The 21904-nt window shown below is 37.6% G+C and overlaps 1 protein-coding gene across 11 annotated transcripts in view; it reads right to left on the bottom strand.

Annotated features, from left to right (window-relative positions):
• The window catches only part of jvl (javelin-like), a 404687-nt gene that overhangs the window by 32274 nt on the left and 350509 nt on the right, over positions 1-21904 (bottom strand). For all 11 annotated transcript variants that reach the window (XR_010948924.1, XM_067760920.1, XM_067760929.1 and 8 more), the window contains 5 exons: positions 4537-5159; positions 4165-4462; positions 3470-4101; positions 208-679; positions 35-133 (listed from right to left, as the gene is read on the bottom strand). Coding sequence is in view for 10 of the 11 variants with exons in the window: in XM_067760920.1 (XP_067617021.1) it covers positions 35-133; positions 208-679; positions 3470-4101; positions 4165-4462; positions 4537-5159 (2124 nt within the window). In the remaining variant the exon portion in view is untranslated. The remainder of the gene's footprint in view (positions 1-34; positions 134-207; positions 680-3469; positions 4102-4164; positions 4463-4536; positions 5160-21904) is intronic.

The following is a 21904-nucleotide window of genomic DNA, read 5'->3' as shown; positions in this document are numbered from 1 at the left end:
TTTCTTTATATGCCTACGTCAAAATGGTACATACCTGAAAACGCAAATCTTCAACATCATCTTTTGATTTATCCAGTCTTTTAGCTAAATGTGATTTTGACTTGGTCGCTGTATCGAGTTTCTGCATTAGAGCCTTTTTGTACCACAACAGATTAAAAAATTTGTAAGTATGACCTGATCATTTTTGAAAAAATTCTAAATAATTACCTGATTCTGCACAGTAAGCGTTAGTAGATGCCTCTGCAGCTCAACGACGCTCGTCTCCAAGAGTATGGCAGCGAAACGTTTTGAATCAATCATACGACATTTACTTAAACGCCCGCCGGGTTGGCTTATAATGCCATCCAGACGACCCAGAGCTGCCTTTTGCTGCTGTGGCTCACTCTGTTCTGACTGTTGTTGACTTTTATTATCACTGTCTGTGCTTTGATGGAATGCATTATGTATATCCTCGGCGGGAGATGGATGAAATAGACGTTGATGCTGTTGTGACTGTTGCAGTCCGTCCACGACCACCACTGGTTGGAATGTATGTTGACGTCGACTTTGTGCGATAGCTTGTATGCTTAAATTGGCCGTGATGATATTATCAAGTTGCACGGAAGTAGTACTGCCTGTGGATAGCACCGTTGTTGCAGCAGATGATAGAAAATTGCGTTGGCTCGAATAATCCGATTGGCTAATAGGAGGGAAAAAATAATAAAATAAGTGGGGCAGGGAATAGGAAGAAAAAAACGCAATATAAAATTAAGGTCGAAGTTCGCGATAAGAAACGGGGGACTACGCCTGTCAAGAAACCATAACATTGAGACATCGGTTTATCTCCTAGAGGCATCACATTACGATTGGGTGAAAACTTAAAGACTTCAAAAGGGAGCTCCTTAAATCCATATCACACTCCTTAATAAATTTCGCAAAGGATGATGGTAAATCGTGACAATATATCTGAGCCACGAAACTACTTGTCTTCCACGAGCCTTAACAGCTGACCTGAAGTAAAATATCAGGTGAAGGTATTCAACTCTATCTCCATTCCGCAAAATCCTCGGGATGGATTTGAAAGGATATAAATATCTAAAGATAAAGGTTGATTATATTTTTGCAATTTCTATGTCAAAATTTAAAAATCAAAGTTTAGCAAGAATATGTCTTTATATAAGGAGACATTTTTCGCTGATTTTTGTCCATTTATATAAAGGAAGTGCTTAAAATTTTTTTATTTAATTTTTATTTTCTTGTTTTCTTACACTTTCTCGGTGTCTCAACCTATCTGTTAAGTTTTACGCTTGTAGCTCAATGAGAACTTACATAAAAATCAATCCCAAAATTCCCTCCGTTCCGTTTGATTTTTCTAAATATCTCAATACGTGCGCCCCCTAGCGAAACTTTTTGTATTGTGTCATCGGCTGTCATCGACCTCTGAATTAAGCTCTAAATTTTTAATCTCTAGCTCATCGAGAAGTTACTTAAAACCCGGTTTCAAATTTCCAAATTATTATCTAATTTTTTCGATCCGTGCGCCACCTAACCGAATTCTTTTCTCCTTTTGTTCCTTTGTCACGGTGTCTTAACCTGTCTCTGAGGTTTCATGTTTGTAGCTCAATGAGAAGTTACTTTAAAATCGATCTCAAACCACCAAATTTCCAAATTCTTATCTAAATATTTCGATCCGTACGCCACCTGACGTAATTTTTTCTCTTTTTCCTAAATTTTCTCGGCGTCTTATCCTATCTGTGAAGTTGTACAGTTGTACCTCAATGAGAACTTACATAAAGATCAATCCCAAATTCCCTCCGTTTCGTACGATTTTTCTAAATATCTTATCCCGTGCGCCCCCTAGCGAATCTTTTTGTATCGTATCATCGGCTGTCATCGACATCTGAATTAAGTTTGAAAAATCAAGTCTCTAGCTCACCGAGAAGTTACTTAAAAGCTGGTTTGAAAATTTTGAAATTCTTATCTAATTATGTTGATCCGTGCGCCACCTAACGGATTCTTTTTCCTTTTGTAGCATTGTCACCGTGTTCTAACCTATGTGTAAAGTTTCACGTTTGTAGCTAAATAAGAATTTACTTAAAAATCGATTGCAAGATTTGTATGAAAAGCGGACAAACATTCATTCAACCGACCTAATATAAGGGAAGTAAAAATTGAACTTTTTTTTTAAATCTCAACAATCATCTACATCCGGTTCAGTTGCGGGTTAAGAAATCCACCTCACAGTTGACCGGGTACTTCTATAGCCCGGCACTCATATTATCTAAATCTCAAATCAGTTCATAGCAAGATATGTCATTACCAGACCCCTATGCTTAATTGTACTAGCGGCCGAGCGTATCGTATTGATGTCGGGCCTACCTCTTCAGCTGGACTTTTGAAAACCATTTTACAGATGAAGGGTCTAGGGATTGATTTGATATTACGCCTTGCGTCTCACGCTGCCAATCTTCTGTTGCCACTTAGGTAGGTCAAGTGGCACAACTAAGAATATAAGGCTACATCTTAAGTCCAGACGTAAATAATTTGACTTGGATGTTTCGTTTCTAAATTGAAAGCTTCAGATAAAATTACTCAACCAATGTCTCCGAACATTTTCTCATTCCTTAGCTTTTTCTCTGTAAAACAGGAAGCAATCAAAAAGGAAATTACGCCGCGGGCCTGATATGCTGCCACTACCCCTAGGTTCGTAAGTTTCACTGTAAAAGTGCTTCGAAACAAATGATTTTTTGCAGTGGTTGTTGTTGTTGCTGTAGCGATAAAAGAAACCCTCCCCCCCCCCCCCCCCTTCCTGAAGATTTTGGGAAGTGGTATCGATGTTGATGGTCTTTCAGTACGTTCTGTTAACAAGCACCATTAAGGTATAAGCCCGACCATCTCGAGAACGATTTAATATGACCACATTGAACCTTCTAGGCGATCCCGCCCCCATCCCTTACTTCCACTTACTACTTGGGGTCGCCAGAGCCTAGGCTGCTAAAGCTACAGGATTCCCCACGGGTAGGTGAGGTTGACAATCAGGCTGGAGAAGCTATAAATTGCGCTACACAGCCACTTGAATCAGTTGGGTATTTTAGACACATCTTACGACAGACATACTTACCGCGGGTGTATTCTAAGCCCCCAGCCTGCTGTAGCTAGTAATCTTTATGTACATTCTTCTCTGCTCATTCTTGTATACTGTCATTCGAGTATACTGTTGAGACCTACAAACCTCCACTGTCGTGAATAATGTTGGTGTTTCTGTAGGCGCAAAAACAATATCAGGGTTAAGGGGTGACAGATCAACCAATGGTGGTGAATAAGCCTAACGTATATTGGAATATTTCATTTCTACTGGACCCGAAAGGCTCATTGGATCCTGCTATGGTAAGTAATTATGTCTGGTATTCTCATACAATCTCAGTACGTTTCCTGATTTTCACCACATGCCCGGAAAGCAAAGATATGTTCACATCAAACCGCTACCTACCTCGATGAGCTTTTACTCTGCAATAGTTGTTGCTGCTCCTGCTGCTGTAGCTGCAATTGTTGAACACGCGCACTCAAATCCAACTTCTGTGCCATCGCCAACTTCAATTGCTCCTCGAGATCTTTTTTCACATTTATCAACTCTTCCACTTGATCGTTCATTTTTGCCGCTTTAATGCGTCCTGTTAAAGTTTCAGCTTCCATTTCAGCCAATTTATCTAAGAGGCGATCACGTTCTTTTCGCAACTGTTTTATATCCTCTTTATTCAAACGTTCCACATGTTCGCCGAAAATTTTCGGTGTTAGACCAGCACCATTTACAGTTATATTACTGCTACCGCTACTACTACTTGACTTTGCGAGCACCGATGTACTGCGCGTCGTTACAGGCGTTGACGCAACTTCGTTTGCCGCAATAACTGTTGGTGTTGATTCATCAGTTGGTACATTAGCGATGGTGTTTATGTTGGTATTTGTTGGACTGCTATCACCGCGTAAATTCTGTCTTTCATAACGTTGCAGTTGATCCATTTCCTCGCGTAAACGACTCGATTTGCGATGTATGACATCAAGTAAATTAAGCAGTTCATCATCGGACTCATGGCAGGAAAGGCGATTCAGCACAGGCGGGCCCTGCAAAGAGAAGAAAGTTTTCGAACAAATTCGGAGACTTGTCTTTTTTTTTTGTGCACTTACTGCCATAGCACCGTTTGTAGACGAAGCGCTATGGCCCTCCTTCGATGAGCTCGTCTCTGTGGAGAAGCCTGAATCTTGCACCACACTGCCATTATTATTTTCACCACTCTTTGGCTCTTTTTTGCCGCTATGCGAATTGCTGCGGCTGCGTGTCAGCGATGAGGAGGATAATTCACCGGCGACGACACCTGCAACAACAGCCGAGGGACTCGCAGTAACTGCAGCGCTGGCTGTTGCTGTGGACGGTTCTTTCTGTGACACTTTACGCTTCAAACGTATGCCAGGCTCCCACTCGCGTCTGTGCAATGGAAAGGAATACATAATTAATAAAAGAAAAAAAACATATTATTCCCAAAATTATGCAACACTAACCTCGACACCAACGACGCATTCATTAGACCACCACTAACACTACCTCCAACGCCGGTGAGCGTATTTGCTCCCGATACAGAATTACCGCCAGCTGTCGCTGTCGTTGTTGATGTCGCTGTCGACGACGATGACATCGATGCCATTTTATGTTTGAGATCTGGAAATGTTTCAATGACCAGATCACGAAATTCCAACAAAGCGCCAACTTCATGCTGCAGCTCTTGCAGTGACTTGGTCTGTTCGCTTTGTATGTGATGATGGCTGCTGCTATGATGCAGCGGATAATTATTGCTATACGGTGTTACACCATGATGACCAATTAAATTAAGGTGCGGATGATGTGCAGCATGCAAATTGGCGATATGTTGCTGATATGAGCCGACAACAGTAACTGTTGGTGTACTGGCCCCGCCGCTGCCGCCTAGTACAGTTGCTGAACTATTATCACTGGACATGATGTGATGCGCACCACCGATGCCGAGCGTACCAAGACCGCTGCTATTACTACTGCTACCACCACCACTCAATATAGGCAAACAATCCATGGCTCCAATAATAGCAGTAGCGGTACCAAATCCGCTGCTGTTGCTCGTCGGACAGAGCGCCAAGTCATAGGAGTCATTCTGAAAGTAAAGATAAAACATTTAATTATTTTTCATCAAGAACTGATACTTGGTCAAGGATCTAGGTATTACAAGTAAGAAAAACTTGGTGAGTTTTTTACAATAAAATATAGATATGCATAATATGACAGATTCCAGGGCCCATGCCTTGGAAATATTTTAATACGAAATATCAGCATAGAGAAGAAGGTTTTTAATAAGATTTTCGAGCTCCCGAAAATTGTTTCGGTGGAAAAAACATGGATCGAAGTATGCAAAGCAAGGGCAAATAGCCTTCTTAAGTGTCCGTACGTTTGCTCAGAACATTTGGACAAAACATACACGTTTGTCAATTGCGGAGGAGGTCCTTATAAACCGACACCGCAATTTCTTGATAATTTGGCTACAAGTCCACATTTTTTATTTTTTTTTTTTATACTATTTTTTTTGGGAGAACATTACCCTGTAGCTCTGCAGGTTAGCAACTAGTTATGAGAGTTTTTCTGCCCGTTGTACCAGGGATCACCTTGGGGCAGCCCCGCCTATACACATTCTGTGCCCTTTTAGCATTGACATAGATGTGCGGACTTTGGAGGTACACTTTTTCCCAACATGCCTTTAGAAATATCCACTGTAGGGGCATGATAATAGGGCCATGCTAGAACAACAGGATTTTTCTTGTCTGTCTAGGGGTTAAGCTGCCATAAAGATATGAGTCATTATCCACTATTTTTCAATAAATTTGCATGTTTTACTGTATTCTCAATCAATATATATGCACATAAATCGTGCTAAAGCATATTATTATTGTCTCAGATGACCATTGCGTTTTCATCCTAAAGGAAATTTCCATCTCTAAAAACCTCAATTTCGCCTTAAACAGTAACGGTATGGCAACGCTTCTGGCAAAACAACAAACATAATGAAACTTCAAAAATCCCCAAAGACGTCAAAAAATTTTGAGTGGAACTACCTTCTTTTTTGTATCATGCTGCCACCCATGATGTAATAACGACAAGGTGGTCTATGTAGTGACAGCTCATTTTGAAAACTCCCATACAATACGAATGATGAGAGAAAGGGGAAGAATAGAAGAGGCCGTTTTGTGAAATAGTATTAAATAAAGTACTTTTTTGTATCAATGCGCTAAATCCACAAATGGTGACGAAATTGGGTGCTTATTTAAATTGTTTAAAAAGATATTACTCATATTAATATACGCTAGTCAAGACAGAGCAAAGCAGGTATAGAGTAGTGGTAGTGGTGTTGGCCTTTTATACCAAGAGTGATAAATTTTTTTTTTTGAAAGAGATTGTCCTAGAAAATAGCTTTACAAGCCCTTCGAGTAAATTTCTGCCATAATATATACGGGTTCAGAATGCGGATCTTCAATCCTGAATTAAGAGGACCACACTATCTCCGCAAAGCTGCAGCCTATGAGATAATAAGTGATAATACTTATCTGTTATTATATTTGATATAATTAGCTAGGTTTAGAAAAAGCAGCTACCCTGCTGAAATTACTTTCGCTACCTCGGGCGTTTTTAAGAGCAGGAGAGCTCGTTTTGTATGTAGATGCTGGGGGAGGAAAAAGGTTCGATAGAAGTGTGGATCGGTAGCCAGTTAACACAGTTGGCTAAGCATGCGCTGAAGACTGAATTTCCAGTGTGCCCTTATAGTTTTTTAAAAGCCTGATGAGAATTAGGGCTGGTGATTGATATGAGATACCCGGGTACTTGGGTAGCGGGAATCCGGTTACCCAGATATTATCCGAGTATCCGAAAATATGTGAGCAATGTGGTGGTGAAAAATTGCTTAAGGCCTTTTTCATGAGCGGACATGAGTTACTGCAGAGTTCAAACAAAGCTCAGATAATACCCGGCTATCCTATTATGCGGTTACCAGGCATTAACCAAATTATTCGGGCGGCTGGCTCCAGTAACAACGTGAGAGTTTGCCGTGTCAGGCATTGTTGTTTTGACGAGAACAGAACATCGAATCGTGTGACTGCTGCATTTTTTGGGGCACGTTTTACAACCAGATCCGAGATTCACTTCTCAGCACCGCAGAGGTGAGATAATATGCAGGGCTAAAAATTACAGAAGGATAAAGTAACAAAAAATGCACACAATTATAAAGCTTCCTAAACGCCATTCACCACAGAATCGCCTACGGGTATACTGACTATCAGTATAGTGATGTGCTTAAGGCTAAAGCCAGGAGGGATCACTCGGTCCTAGTTTGTTTGATGTTGAAGGTTTTCTGATGAACAACTGCTTTACAATGTGTAATCAAACAATATTGCCTGCAGACCAAGATATGCGTTGGAATTGGCACTTGCCATATAAAACAACACACACAAGAAAACAAAACATCCACAAAGAGATGCGATAGAAATATGGTTAACTCTAGAAAAGCTTTGATTTGATGCCGGATCTGGGGTATTTCAATACATCGCATTGTAACGCACATACGAGCGCCACCTCTGCCATAATATTGTAACGAATGTTAGCAGCACTGAGCGATGCTATCGTCTCTAAGCCGATGCTAAGCAGTGACGTGAATTCACATCCATAGATCAATCATTATGTATCTACATAAACGAAACAATAATTGCGTCTACACATTTGTACCATGTACGTATACGAGCAGCGGAGAGTCAATGCACAAACACATGCATATATCTGAGATACTCCTGAAAGTATGCAATGAGAAACTATAAAATCATGCAATTGTAGTTACAGCTGAGAAGTTTGAGAGCTGCTGGACTAGTAGATTCTGGAAGCGCCTAGAAGATGCGAACGTTGAAATCCGAGGGTATAAAAGGCGGCAATTGTAGAGGCGCTGGAATTCAGTTTGATTTGAGATTTCGATTAAGACGCTACCTAGCGAGCAAGAGCAGCATTATTTTGAATAGTAGAGTTTCATTGAGCTATCAATCAGTTTGGTTATTAAGCAAGCTATTCGTTGCACAGTTTGAGTGTTATTGTGAAGTACTTTAATAAAGGCCATTTTGCATTATTACATATTGGAGTTATTTATTCAACAGTTTAATGATCCGAACTTAGCAGAAGGGCAAATAAGAGGATTTGCAAGTAAATTCGTTACAATTGGTGTCAGAAGAGGAATTGTTGAATAAATTCCAGAGGACAACAAGGACATGGCAATGTTCGGTGAATTGAAGATCCAGCAACTAAAGAAGGAGTTGGAGAGCCGTGGATTGAATACAAGCGGCGTTAAACTTGAGCTTCAGGCACGGCTACGAGAGGCAATGGAAGCAGAAGGAATTGATGTGGAAGAGTATGTCTTTCATCTTGATGGCGAGGAGACAACAAAAATTGAAGAGAAAAACGAAACATCGCAGACAGTTACCAGCACAGACTTGAACATGATATTGGCTGCAATATCTGCACAAACATCGACAGTAGCATCAATGTCGTCGCAAATGTCAGAAATGTTGTCACAAATGGCATCACAATTGGAATCGCATGAGACACGCATAACATCGAAGATTGAAGCACAAGAAACGCGTATGTCAGAAATGTCGACACAGATTACATCCAAGATGGAAACACAGCTCGAACAACAGAAGACATATATCGCATCCCAACTGGAATCACAGGAGGCACGTATTTCATAAATGACGTCGCAAGTGTCATCTCAACTGGAAGACCAAAAGACATATATGGGATCTCAATTGGAAGCGCAGGAGGCACGTATATCTGAAATGTCGGCAGAAATTTTGGAACAGGTATCATCAAAACTGGAAGCGCAGGATGCAAAAATGGCTCAATTTCAGGCAGAAGTAGATGATTTAAAAGGTGGTATGGAGCAGTTACAACTAAATCGCCCAGCTGTTTCAGCAAGCAATCCAAAGGTAAAAACACCATCCTTTGACGGTTCTGTTCCTTTCCAGGTGTTTAAGATTCAGTTTGAGAAGACCGTAGCAGTGAACAACTGGAGTGCTGAAGATAAAGTTGCTGCACTATTCGTGGCATTGAAAGGATCTGCTGCTGAAATCTTACAAACCACTCCAGAGGGCGAACGGAACTGTTATGAAGCATTGATGGGCGCTCTAGAGAGACGATACGGAACTGACCATAGGAGACAGATATACCAAATGGAGTTGCTGAACCGCTTCCAGAGACCTGGTGAAACATTGCAAGAGTTTGCGTCGGATATTGAAAGGCTAGCACATTTAGCAAATGCGGAAGCACCCGTGGAATACACTGAAAGGGTAAAGATTCAGAGCTTTATAAATGGCATACGGGACGTCGAAACAAATCGAGCTACATACGCAAACCCAAAGCCAACATTCGCAGAAAAGGTGTTACAAGCCCTGATTCAGGAAACAGCGTCGCTTCTGTGTAAGCCAGTTTTCAAAGCACGTCGTGTGGAAGTAGAAAGGCCAAAGTGGGTAGACGCAATATTGGAGGCGTTGAAAGGATCGCAAAAGCGGAGTGAAAAAGTTATCAAATGCTTCAAATGCGGGAAGTCCGGTCACATTGCACGTCATTGCGATCTTGGTCCTAACAGTTCCAACAATGTGGGTGGCCGTAAACGCGAAGCTGGAGGAAATGAGCAAGAGCGTGTCGGATGTAAAGAACTAAAACTTGCCCCGGCTATTGAATGGCCTGTGATATCTGTGTCGCAAATTGGAAGGAAATCAAGCAGTCGTACCGTCAGAGGGAATGTGGATGGCAAAAAGCGTGTACTGACTTTAGATACGGGCGCATCTCATTCCTTGATCCGATCTGACTTGGTCAACAGGAGAGTAAAACCGTTACCTGGAGCAAGGTTGCGTACGGTCACTGGCGAGTATAACCAAGTTCAGAGAGAAGTGATATGTGAAGTCCTAATTGGAAAGGTCACGGTTCTACATAAATTCGTTGTGGCGAAGATCGTTGAAGAAGTCATATTGGGAGTGGACTTCATGGTTGACCACGACATCAAGATCGATATGCAGAGAAGGGTGATGCGTTATGAGAACCAGGATATACCACTCGACACTGGAGAAGACTCGACAAAGGCCACGAAAGTCAAAAGAAAAGGTTGATGGATCGAATGTGCCAACTAAACCGAAATTAAAAGTACCTGCGAGAAAAAGAACGGCATCGACAATTTTTCAGATGGAATGCAAGAGTGGTTTCAAGCCAGCGCGCACTACTGTTGTGAAACGTCCAGACGATAATGATGATGCAAAGTCAATCCGTCAAGTGCAAGCTCTGCGAAGAAGTTCATTGGCCAAACAACAGAGTGCGAGGGAACGATCAAGGCTAATGAGTAGTAAGATGAAACGCAGGTACAATGAGAACAAAAATTCGGAAGGTTTCTTGGAGGGAGATTTGGTACTGTTATACAACCCTCACCAGCGGAAAGGTGTTCCCTCCAAGATTCGGTGCAGTTGGGAAGGCAGGTACAAAGTTGTGAAGAAGATCAGTGATACCATCTATCGCATACAAACCACTGGGAAACCACGGATTAGAAGAGTGGTTCATTTGGAAAGGCTGGCAGCGTATAGATCGAGAGATTTAGGTGGAGGGCAGTGTAACGAATGTTAGCAGCACTGAGCGATGCTATCGTCTCTAAGCCGATGCAAAGTAGTGACGTGAATTCACATCCATATATCAATCATTATGTATCTACATAAACGAAACAATAATTGCGTCTACACATATGTAACATGTACGTATACGAGCAGCGGAGAGTCAATGCACAAACACATGCATATATCTGAGATACTCCTGAAAGTATGCAATGAGAAACTATAAAATAATGCAATTGTAGTTACAGCTGAGAAGTTTGAGAGCTGCTGGACTAGTAGATTCTGGAAGCGCCTAGAAGATGCGAACGTTGAAATCCGAGAGTATAAAAGGCCGCAATTGTAGAGGCGCTGGAATTCAGTTTGATTTGAGATTTTGATTAAGACGCTATCTAGCGAGCAAGAGCAGTATTATTTTGAATAGTAGTTTCATTGAGCTATCAATCAGTGTGGCTATTAAGCAAGCTATTCGTTGCACAGTTTGAGTGTTATTGTGAAGTATTTTAATAAAGGCCATTTTGCATTATTACATATTGGAGTTATTTATTCAACAGTTTAGTGATTCGAACTTAGCAGAAGGGCAAATAAGAGGATTTGCAAGTAAATTCGTTACAATATAAACGTGATGTTTGCCGACTTTGGCAAGGGTTAACAAGAGTGTAACTGGTCCAAATGAAAATATAGCCTCTAGCACGCTATATCATCCAATAGAGCCTAATCAATTTTCCCAACTCCCGAAACAATGGCAAAGTCATTACATATCCTGTCTTTCGATCCAACCACGTCGACCATGTTGCGACGGGTGGAAAAAATGCTTTTGGACCACACTCGGAGCGGCAAAAATCAGGAAAAAAGTACCTGGAAAGGGTAAAAGAATTTAGATGTACATTATGAATATTATTTTAAACAAATTACCTTAATTTTGTGTGGATAATATTAAAATTTCTCTAATTTTGTTAAATAAACAAAATTATTTTTTATGAAAATTGTCATCAATTTGAATGAAAGAAAAGTCAACACAAAACAGAGTTGGAGAAAAAAGTGATGTCGTTGCATACTTTTCCAGGAAAATTAATTTGTCTGGTTTTTTCTACAATCTTTCTTCTGAATGAAAAAGTACTTTATACTATGTTCAAACAGAAAAATAAATTGAGGCCATTTCGATTTAAATTGAGTGGTGTTCATACAACTCTATTTAACTTACACAATAGTAATTTGATAGCTGGTTGGCTCATCTCTACAGTAACAACATATCTTTGTTGAGACTGCCAAAATGCGCGTGTTGGTATTAGGTGAATGGAATGGAATGAAAACATAAAACTTTGAAATTTTTGTGTGTTGTAAGAAAATGTGTTCAGTGTTTTGTTTTCATTTCGATTTTGCCATCTTCTTTTGACAGTCCCTACTCCAGTGAAATGAAAGACATAAAATCAGCTGATGAAATGAGCCAACGATATAGTTCAGCCATGCGTAAGTGACGTTTAAATATACTCAATAAACACACTTTACAATGTTGCATTTGCAGGTTGAAACAATTTATTACGCATTTTTTTTTAAATTGGCAATTTATTATTACAATTTATTATATGACAATTTGCGTAATAAATTGCCCAAACAGTATAAATTGCCAATTTGGTGTGTGTTTGAACCTAGTATTAGCAAAGAGGCAAATTGAGTTTCAGAGTGGTAGTTCAAGATGGCGGATTAGAAAGAGAAGCTGCCAACGTCAGTCCCCTTGTAATTGCATCATGGCTGCCACCTACTGTTGTTGTTGCTATTGTTATTAACTTTGATTGGGTAACGGTTGGTTGTACAGGTATAAAGGAATCGAGATAGATATAGACTTCCATATATCAAAATCATCAGTATCGAAAAAAAATTTGATTGAGCCATGTCCGTCCGTCCGTCCGTCTGCCTGTTAACACGATAACTTGAGTAAATATTGAGATATCTTGACCAAATTTGGTACGCTAGCTTACCTGGACCCAGAATAGATTGGTATTGAAAATGAGCGAAATCGGGTGATAACCACACCGACTTTTTATATATATAACATTTTGGAAAACACAAAAACCTCATAATTTAGTAAATAATACACCTAGAATTTTGAAATTTGACGAGTGGACTAATATTGAGACTCTCGATAAAAATTTGAAAAAAAATTGTTAAATGGGCGTGGCAACGCCTACTTGTGATAAAATCAATTTTACAAATATTATTAATAATAAATCAAAAATCGTTAAACCTATCGTATGAAAATTTGGCAGAGAGGTTGCATTTACTATAAGGAAAGCATTGGAGAAAAATTAACGAAATCGGTTAAGGACCACGCCCACTTTTATATAAAAGATTTTTAAAAGGGTCGTGGACGAATAAAATAAGCTATGTCTTTGCAAAAAAAGAGCTTTATATCAATGGTATTTCATTTCCCAAGTGCATTTATAACAATAAATAGGAAAAACTTCAAATTTTAAAAAATGGGCGTGGCACCGCCCGTTTTATGACTAAGGGATTTTCAATATTTCGGGAGCCATAACTCGAAGAAAAATTAACGGATCGTCATAAAATTTGGTACAAAAATTTTCCCTGTAATAGGAAATATTTCTAGAAAAAATGGACGAGATCGGTTAAAGACCACGCCCACTTTTATATAAAAGGTTTTTAAAAGGGTCGTAGACGAAAATAATAAGCTATATCTTAGCGAAAAAGAGCTTTGTATCAATAGAATTTTACTTTCTAAATTGAATTATAACGTTAAATTGGAAAACACTAAAACTTTGTAAAATGGGTGTGGCACCGCCTCTTTTATGACTAAGCAATTTTCTATGTTTCGGGAGCCATAACTCGAAGAAAAATTAACGGATCGTAATGAAATTGTGTACACATATTTTCCTTATAGCAGAAAATATTTCTAGTAAAAATGGACGGGTTCGGTTAAAGACCACGGCAACTTAGATATAAAACAAGTTTAAAAGGATCGTCGACTAGAATACTAAGCTATAACTTAGCAAGAAATAGTTTTGAATTAATGATATTTCACTTATCAAGTTTTTTTTTTTTTTTTTTACTTATCAAGTTTTATTGTAAGAGGAAATGGGGACACATTTTTTTAAACGGGCGGTGCCACGTGTTATGTAGAAAATTAATTTATCTGAAATGTAATGTACAATTGAAGCTCACGCTGAGCTTATAATGTTCGGTTACTCCCGAACTTAGACACCTTTACTTGTTACAATAGCATTTACGTTGGTGATGTAAGTGCGGTTGAAATTTCTCTCGCTTTGAGTAAAATTTGAGCAAAACCAAGTCAAAATTTCCAATTTACCACTTTGGAATACCCGCATTGCTAAAAGAATTGCCAAGCGGTCGGAGTCTTGCGTAAAAGTTTGTAAAATATATGTATGCAATAAATGTATATAAATTCTATATATACATATATGTAGCTCAAATTTAAACAATTAATGTCTACAATCGATTGATCTGATATAAAATTGTTGTGACAATGAGGAAATACCATTTTTGGTTAACATATAATCGCTTCACTAGGCCTTGTGAGCAATAATTTAATTGCAATACATTGTACTACAACAACTAGTTCTTTGTCAACACAAAAACCTCCTACGTTCATTTATCAAATTTTCATATAAAATTGCTAATTGCTCAAGCTAACCTCACACTCAATTATTAAAGATATCGATTGTAACAAGAATACCAAAGCAATTAATATGAATATCTAAGCGATTTATAACAACAATGTACTTGTAGAAAATATATATAATTTTTATACTCATCTGAGCAGAACTCACAGAGTATATTAATTTTGTTCGCATAACGGTAATCCGTAACAGCATAAACTAATCGAGATAGATATAGACTTCTATATATCAAAATGATCTGGGCGAAAAAAGAAATTGCTATTTAAAATGAACGAAATCGGACTATAACCACGCCCACTTTTTCAATATCAAAATTTCGAAAAACCGAAAAAGTGCGATAATTCATTACCAAAGACGGATAAAGCGATGAAACTTGGTAGGAGGGTTGACCTTATGTCGCAGAATTGAAAATTAGTAAAATGTTGGACAATGGGCGTGGCACCGCCCACTTTTAAAAGAAGGTAATTTAAAAGTTTAGCCAGCTGCAATTTGGCAGTCGCTGAAGATATCATGATGAAATTTGGCAGGAACGTTACTCCTATTACTGTATGTGTGCTAAATAAAAACTAGCAAAATCGGATGACGAACACGCCCACTTTTTAAAAAAAAATTTTTGTAAGTCAAATTTTAACAAAATTTTGTATATCTTTACAGTATATAAGTAAATTATGTCAGCATTCAACTCCAATAATGATATGGTGCAACAAAATACAAAAACGAAAGAAAATTTCAAAAGGGCTGTGGCTCCGCCCTCTTTCATTTAATTTGTCTAGGATACTTTTAATGCCATAAGTCGAACAAAAATTTACCAATCCTTGTGAAATTTGGTAGGGGCATACATTCTATGATGATAACTGTTTTCTGTGAAAATGGGCGAAAACGGTTGAAGCTACGCCCACTTTTTATACACAGTCGACCGTCTGTCCTTCCGCTCGGCAGCTAACACGATAACTTGAGCGAAAATCGATATATCTTTACTAAACTTAGTTCACGTACTTATCTGAACTCACTTTATCTTTGTATCAAAAAGGGCGAAATCCGACTATGACCACGCCCACTTTTTCGATATCGAAAATTACGAAAAATGAAAAAAATGCCATAATTCTATACCAAATATGAAAAAGGGGATTGGTTTATTGACGCAAAATATAACTTTAGAAAAAACTTTGTAAACTGGATGTGACACCTACCATATTACGTAGAAGCAAATGAAAAAGTTCTGCAGGGCGAAATCAAAAGCCCTTGGAATCTTGGCAGGAATACTGTTCGTGGTATTACATATATAAATAAATTAGCGGTACCCGACAGATGATGTTCTGGGTCACCCTGGTTCACATTATGGTCTATATCTCGAAAACGCCTTCACATATACAACTAAAGGCCACTCCCGTTTAAAACCCTCATTAACACCTTTCATTTGCTACCCATACCGTACGAACGCATTCTAGAGTAACCCCCTGGTTCACCTTTATGGCGATATCTTGAAAAGGCGTGCACCTATAGAACTAAGGCCCACTCCCTTTTAAAATACTCTTTAATACCTTCCGTTTGATACCCATGTCATACAAACACATTCCAGGGTTACCCTAGGTTAATTTTCCTACATGGTGATTTTCCCTTATTTTGTCTCCAAAGCTCTCAGCAGAGTATGTAATGTTCGGTTACACCCGAACTTTGCCTTCCTTACTTGTTGTAGTTAGCTATAGCAAGCTAATAGTGGGTGTTGTCAGATAATTTACTAGGCACAAATAATTGCTCAACTTATTTAATTGAGGTAAATAGACAGCAGCATGTCTTACATGGTGAAAAACATTTTGAAACTAGGCTGGATCAGATTATTGTGACTGCCTTCTTGAGAGAGCGGCCAGTGTTATGAAGAACGAAAAAAATAATGTCTAACTGAGTAGTGACAACGTAATCCAAAATCTTCAAAAGATTTTGAAGAGTCAGAAAAAATCGAATCAGAAATAGTTCCTTTCGTAATTGTTGCAGATAAAATAAATATTCAGTATTTAATGCCAAATAAATTTGAACTTTTCGGCACATCAGAGAAGTTTTGTGCAAATGTTAATATCAAATTTTATATTTTTAACTTTCTAATTAAAAACAAGTTAAATGAATTTCATCTTGCGTGCATATATACATATGTACCTACAGCAACGAACACGAAAATAGCAGTAGCAATTTTTATCAAATTTCTTCAATAAATTTTTATTTTTTTTCGATAATTCAAGAAAATACTTTTATGAATTTCGTAACTGATATTATACAAACCAATATCAAAAAGGTTTTCGAACATATTCGAAAATTCTAGAAAATTTCTCGAAACTTTCGAACTTTTAATTTGCAAATAAATTAATAAAAATAGGCTTTAATTTGACCTTGCTTTAGTGCAAGTCAAAACACTCCACTCCACAACCCGACGTTTCGATAATCATCTTCATCCTCAGGGGTGAACTGTATTTATTTCAATTATTTTTCCCATTTCAATCAACAACCCATTTCAATCAACATTTACAGTTTTATGTATTTTTTTTTGCTATAACGCAATTTTGTAGCGCCATCAATTTTGGTGAAAAAAGTACAAATTGTAGATCTGTTAAAATTTGACTTGGTTTTTGACAATTTTTCGGAAGGGTATTTTATATTTTCTTATACAGCTTTATTCTTTACTTTGTTAAAAATCAATATGAAATAAAAGAAAGTATAACTTATATTTTCTTAGAATAGAATCGATTAGACTATAAAACTGCATACTAAAAAAATTCAGAAAACTCCCAATAAAAAATTCGAAATTTTCGAAAAATATTCCCAAATTTTCGAACTTTTGCAAAACCATTTTTGGGAGTGGTTCGCTTAGATTCATTTACAAAATTCATAGAAATTTTCTCTTAAATTATCGATAATAACTTTTGTTTAAATTAACAGTTATTAATGCTCTTCTCAGCAAACCAATAAAAGAAAAATTTATTTGACGAAATTTGATAAAAATTGCCACTTTTTTTTCGTGTTCGCTGCTGTATATGTATGTTTGTGATGGTACGAAGTACTAATAAGCCTAAATAGCCGCCACTCTAAAGCCAATCAACACACTTCACTTTATTTTCGAAGATTAAATACACCGTGATAATAGTAAATCAAAAAATCGTTTAACAAACATTGTAAAGCAAGTGAAAACTGTGCAATATAAATTTAAATAAAATCACACTATTTAACGCTCAAGTCATGGCCAAGATTCGATGACAGGTAGTTGAGAGTAGCAAAGATATGAAGATATTTTCAACATATGAAAATGTAGAAATTGAGCTCAAAATCTGACGGAGCGGCATGCAACTGGTTCTCATAAATAACAGAATATGGTTTCAATATCATGGTTTAACTCGATTCCATGTGGTATGCAGGTTGCAGGTCCAAGTCCGGGGAAAAGTAGCGTCAAGTATACTTTTTTTTTTAGCGAGGTAGCACCCCGAATTGAAAGAAAAGTACTTACTGAATTCCTAATGAGATATATCGGACCAATTTTCTAACATCGCTATATACAGCAAGGAACAGACAATGGCAATGGCAATTTTCTTACAATTTCGTCAAATTCTTATTTTTTTATTTTCAATATTTTACATATTTTAAACTTCTATGAATTTTGTAGCTGAAACTATGCCAATCTCAACCCAGTTTTCGAAAAAGTTTCGAACTTTTTGAGAAAATTCAAGAAAATTGCAGTTTTAGTCTAACTAAATGCAAGTTATAAATCTCTTAAAACTCGCTTTGATTTTTGACAGTATTTTTCCGTCGAAGTGTTTTACACTGAAAGAAAAAGGCTGGTAAAATCAACCGATATACGGGTCAATTCAACCGAAATTTCTGTCAATTTTTATCCATCGCAACAAGAGTTTGAATCAACTGCGCACAAATCGTTGATTCGTAATTGACCGTTTTAGTAGTCAAATTAACAAAAAAAAGTTGTTGCGACAGCTTTGTATGAAAGTACCTATGTTGCCATATAAATAAATAAATGTAAGGCGCGATAACCTCCGAAGAGATTTTAGGCTGAACTTCTCTCCCAATTTGCGTCGTGATCCTTTTTAATTTTTCTTACAAATTGGCTGGACGCGACGTACTTGTTTTATGCCGACTCCGAACGGCATCTACAAGGCATATGGGTTTTCACTGAGAGCATTTCATGGCAGAAATACATTCGGAGTACTTGCCGAACACTGCTGAGGGGCGACTCCGCTTAGAAGATTTTTCTTCTAGTTCAGATAATCCTAAGGCCTACTTCAGATAAGCCTAAGGCCTGATGACATAAGTACAGAAAAATATGGACTATTATTAGGAATAGGCCATACAAATATTATTCCTTATAGAATTAAGACAAGATTCCTTAAGACTTTTGACCATATGAAACAAACCTTATATAGGATTCAAATTTTTTGGTGAGCAGCTATTAGAAGCTGGTGCATACAATGTTGGCCGTATTAGATGGTTATTGTTTTGTGTATTTAGTTTACTTAATGTTTTATTCAATTTGTAATGTTATTATTGTTATTTATTATTAAAATCGAGGAATTGATCTAAAACTAATCAATGTTAACAAAATTGTAATGTAAAAGAAAGCCACATGGTTCGAAAGGTGGCAAAAAACATATGATTCGAAATTTGGCAAATGCGCATTTGCAAAAAGCATTCGAGTTTCGGAATACTACTTGTTTAACTATAAGAAAAGTATTCCTTATGTCTACCATATACATTTTTTTTTTTTTTTTTTTTTTGAACTTTCGCCCTTGGAGCTTATCGCTTTTCCTTTTTCGCATTCGAGCAAGAGTTCGACGAAGTTAGTATTCAAAACTGGCGGCATATTTTCAACTTTTTTTTAGTCATACGCTCCCTGCACACCTTAACATGCATATTTAAATATATTTCTTTGCCGGTATATATACAAATATGTACATGGTTATTATGTATGTAGCTATATATTGACTGAATTTTATATCCAACCACATTTGCTTGCGTTTTTGCGGTTTTCATATTAAATTACAATACCCGCATTGAAAGAAAAAAACAGAAAAAATGCTGTTTAGCGTATATTTATGGAAATGTATGCAAAAATGCCTCTTCATATCGACTCGTTTTATAAAAATATCTATAAGTTATATAGTACTGTTGATGATATAAAATTTGTTCCAATTTTAAACTTTTGCTACTCCAGCAATAGGCACAGTTGGTTTGATTTTTTTTAACTCTTTGACCTGGTGTGTCAATTTGACCAACAACAACAGAAAGCGGCTTGCCATAACCGCAAATAACAATTGTAATGTGATAGTTGAATTCAATCGGTTACCGGGTTATTAGTTGGAAAAATTAACGTGCATTAATGACATGACAAATATATATGAAAGTTGCATAAGGCAAAGTAGAGAGTGTTTAGATAGATAGAGTGAGCATTTTAAAGCAATGATACCGGGTTTCCTGCCCATAGACATACGAGTATGTCCAGAAATGCATACTAAATTTTACTACCGGCTCCATCTGCACGAATAAAATAAAACATAAAGCTTCACTGACAACCTACACTGAAAGAAAAAGACTGGTAAAATTAACCGAAATACGGGTCAATTCAACCGAAATTTCTGTTAATTTTTATCCATCGCAACAAGATGTTGAATCAACTACGCAAAAATCGTTGATTCGTAATTGACCGTTTTAGTAGTCAAATGAACAAAAAAAGTTGTTGCGACAGCTTTGTACGAAAGTACCTATGTTGCCATATAAATAAATAAATTAAGGCACGATAACCTCAGAAGAGATATAAGGCCGAGCTTCTCTTCCAATCTGCGTCGTGCTCCTCTTGATTTTCCCTACAAATTGGCCGGACGGGACCTACATGTTTTATGCCGACTCCGAGCGGCATATGCAGTGCAGATGAGTTTTCACTGAGAGCTTCTCATGGCAGAAATACACTCGGAGCGCTTTCCAAACACTGCCGAGGGGCGACCCCGCTTAGACAAATTTTCTTCTAATTGAAAAACCTTATTTCTAAAATTTTGATCTTGCTTTGCCTGGGGTGCGAACCCAGGGCATACGGTGTGGCAGGCGGAGCACGCTACCATCACACCACGGTGGCACTTACTAACCGAACGTCAATTGGGCTTACATCGAATATGCTGGCACACATTAAACATTATACACTTTATTATTTTGTTTTGTTAAACGCACTTTCGCCAAATTTTATATTTTATAATTTATTTAATTTATAATTAGTTTTGAACTTCGCTTTGCAAATAGAAATTAAAATAGTAGTCACAAAACTGATTCTCAATTCTATCGGTTGCAGCTGAGCTCATTCTCAATTTCTTCTCTCGCATTTAGTTGCCACACTTGATTGTTTCGAACAAAACTTGTATAAATGTTTGACATAACATTTTAAATAGAGAACTTGTAAATTATAGAAAAGTAAAGAATCAAATCGCGGGAAGGTAATTCGCCACTGGAGTAACCTTACATATAATTCGGCATGTTTAATTTTGGTTACACTTTAAGTTGAAACGATTCCAAAACAACTCAAACTTTTATGTTATCGGAAACATCAACATTAAAAAAGGATGTTTTTTATTATCTTTTTAAATTCTTTCGCGTGAGTGAAAATTCGTAAAAACTTGAACAAAATGTTACTAACTTTGGAAAAATGTTCTTCGTTCAAACCAAACTTTTGCAACAAGAGGGCGCAATTTTGCATTTCGCTCGGAGGAGAAGTTGCAAAATTATACCCGATAAATAGGTGTCCCGGTATCTCATAATTTTTTGCACAGTAAATTCAAAAAGGGTTTTTCGTTTTGTATTGATAACTGAAAAACTAGGTTTTTGTTGTTTTCCCATTTTGTTTGTTTTTTCGATTTGGTGGTTTTCTTATTTTGGTATTTTTTTTTAAACAAGTGGCACCATCGTCATAAGTACAAAGTAGAGAGCGCAGTGAGCGTAAAATTCTCTTTGAAATTTGCTCATGTATTGACTGTTGATCACTGTTGAAATTACCAGTGAGATCAGTTGTGATAACAGAAAGATCAGTTAGATTGACCTGGAATCTGTCAGTTTTACAGAATTTTGTTAACTTAAGAGCGACAATTTCTCTTCTGTTGAAATGACTAAATTGATTTGTTCGTTTGACAAAGAACTCGTACGAATTAACCGTAATTCGATCAATTCCACCGAATCTCCGTTAAGTCAAGAACAACAGAACCAATTTGTTCATTTTACTAGCACCATTTCTTTCAGTGTAAGTAGAGATACAATTTTCACAACTTTGGGGGCAATAACTGAGCATTACCTTATAATTAGGCATGCAGAAATGTTAAGAGCGCCTTATCGTCGATGCTGCAGGAGTTTTAAAGAGGATGAGGAGGAGGAAACGGTGGTTCAACTAATCTGCAACTTCCCGGCACTAACTGGAGCACGGCAGTGCTTTCTTGGTGCTCAATTTCGAGATAATCTGAGCCAGGTTGAGGGGCATGACGTCAAGGACCCGGTAGCTTTTATCAGGTCCTCAAAATGGTACGAAGAGGAAAGAAGATGGT

This window comes from Eurosta solidaginis, chromosome 1 (genome assembly GCF_040869045.1).
Source record: "Eurosta solidaginis isolate ZX-2024a chromosome 1, ASM4086904v1, whole genome shotgun sequence".
NCBI lineage: Eukaryota > Metazoa > Arthropoda > Insecta > Diptera > Tephritidae > Eurosta > Eurosta solidaginis.
This window is presented reverse-complemented; position numbering and strand designations above follow the sequence as displayed.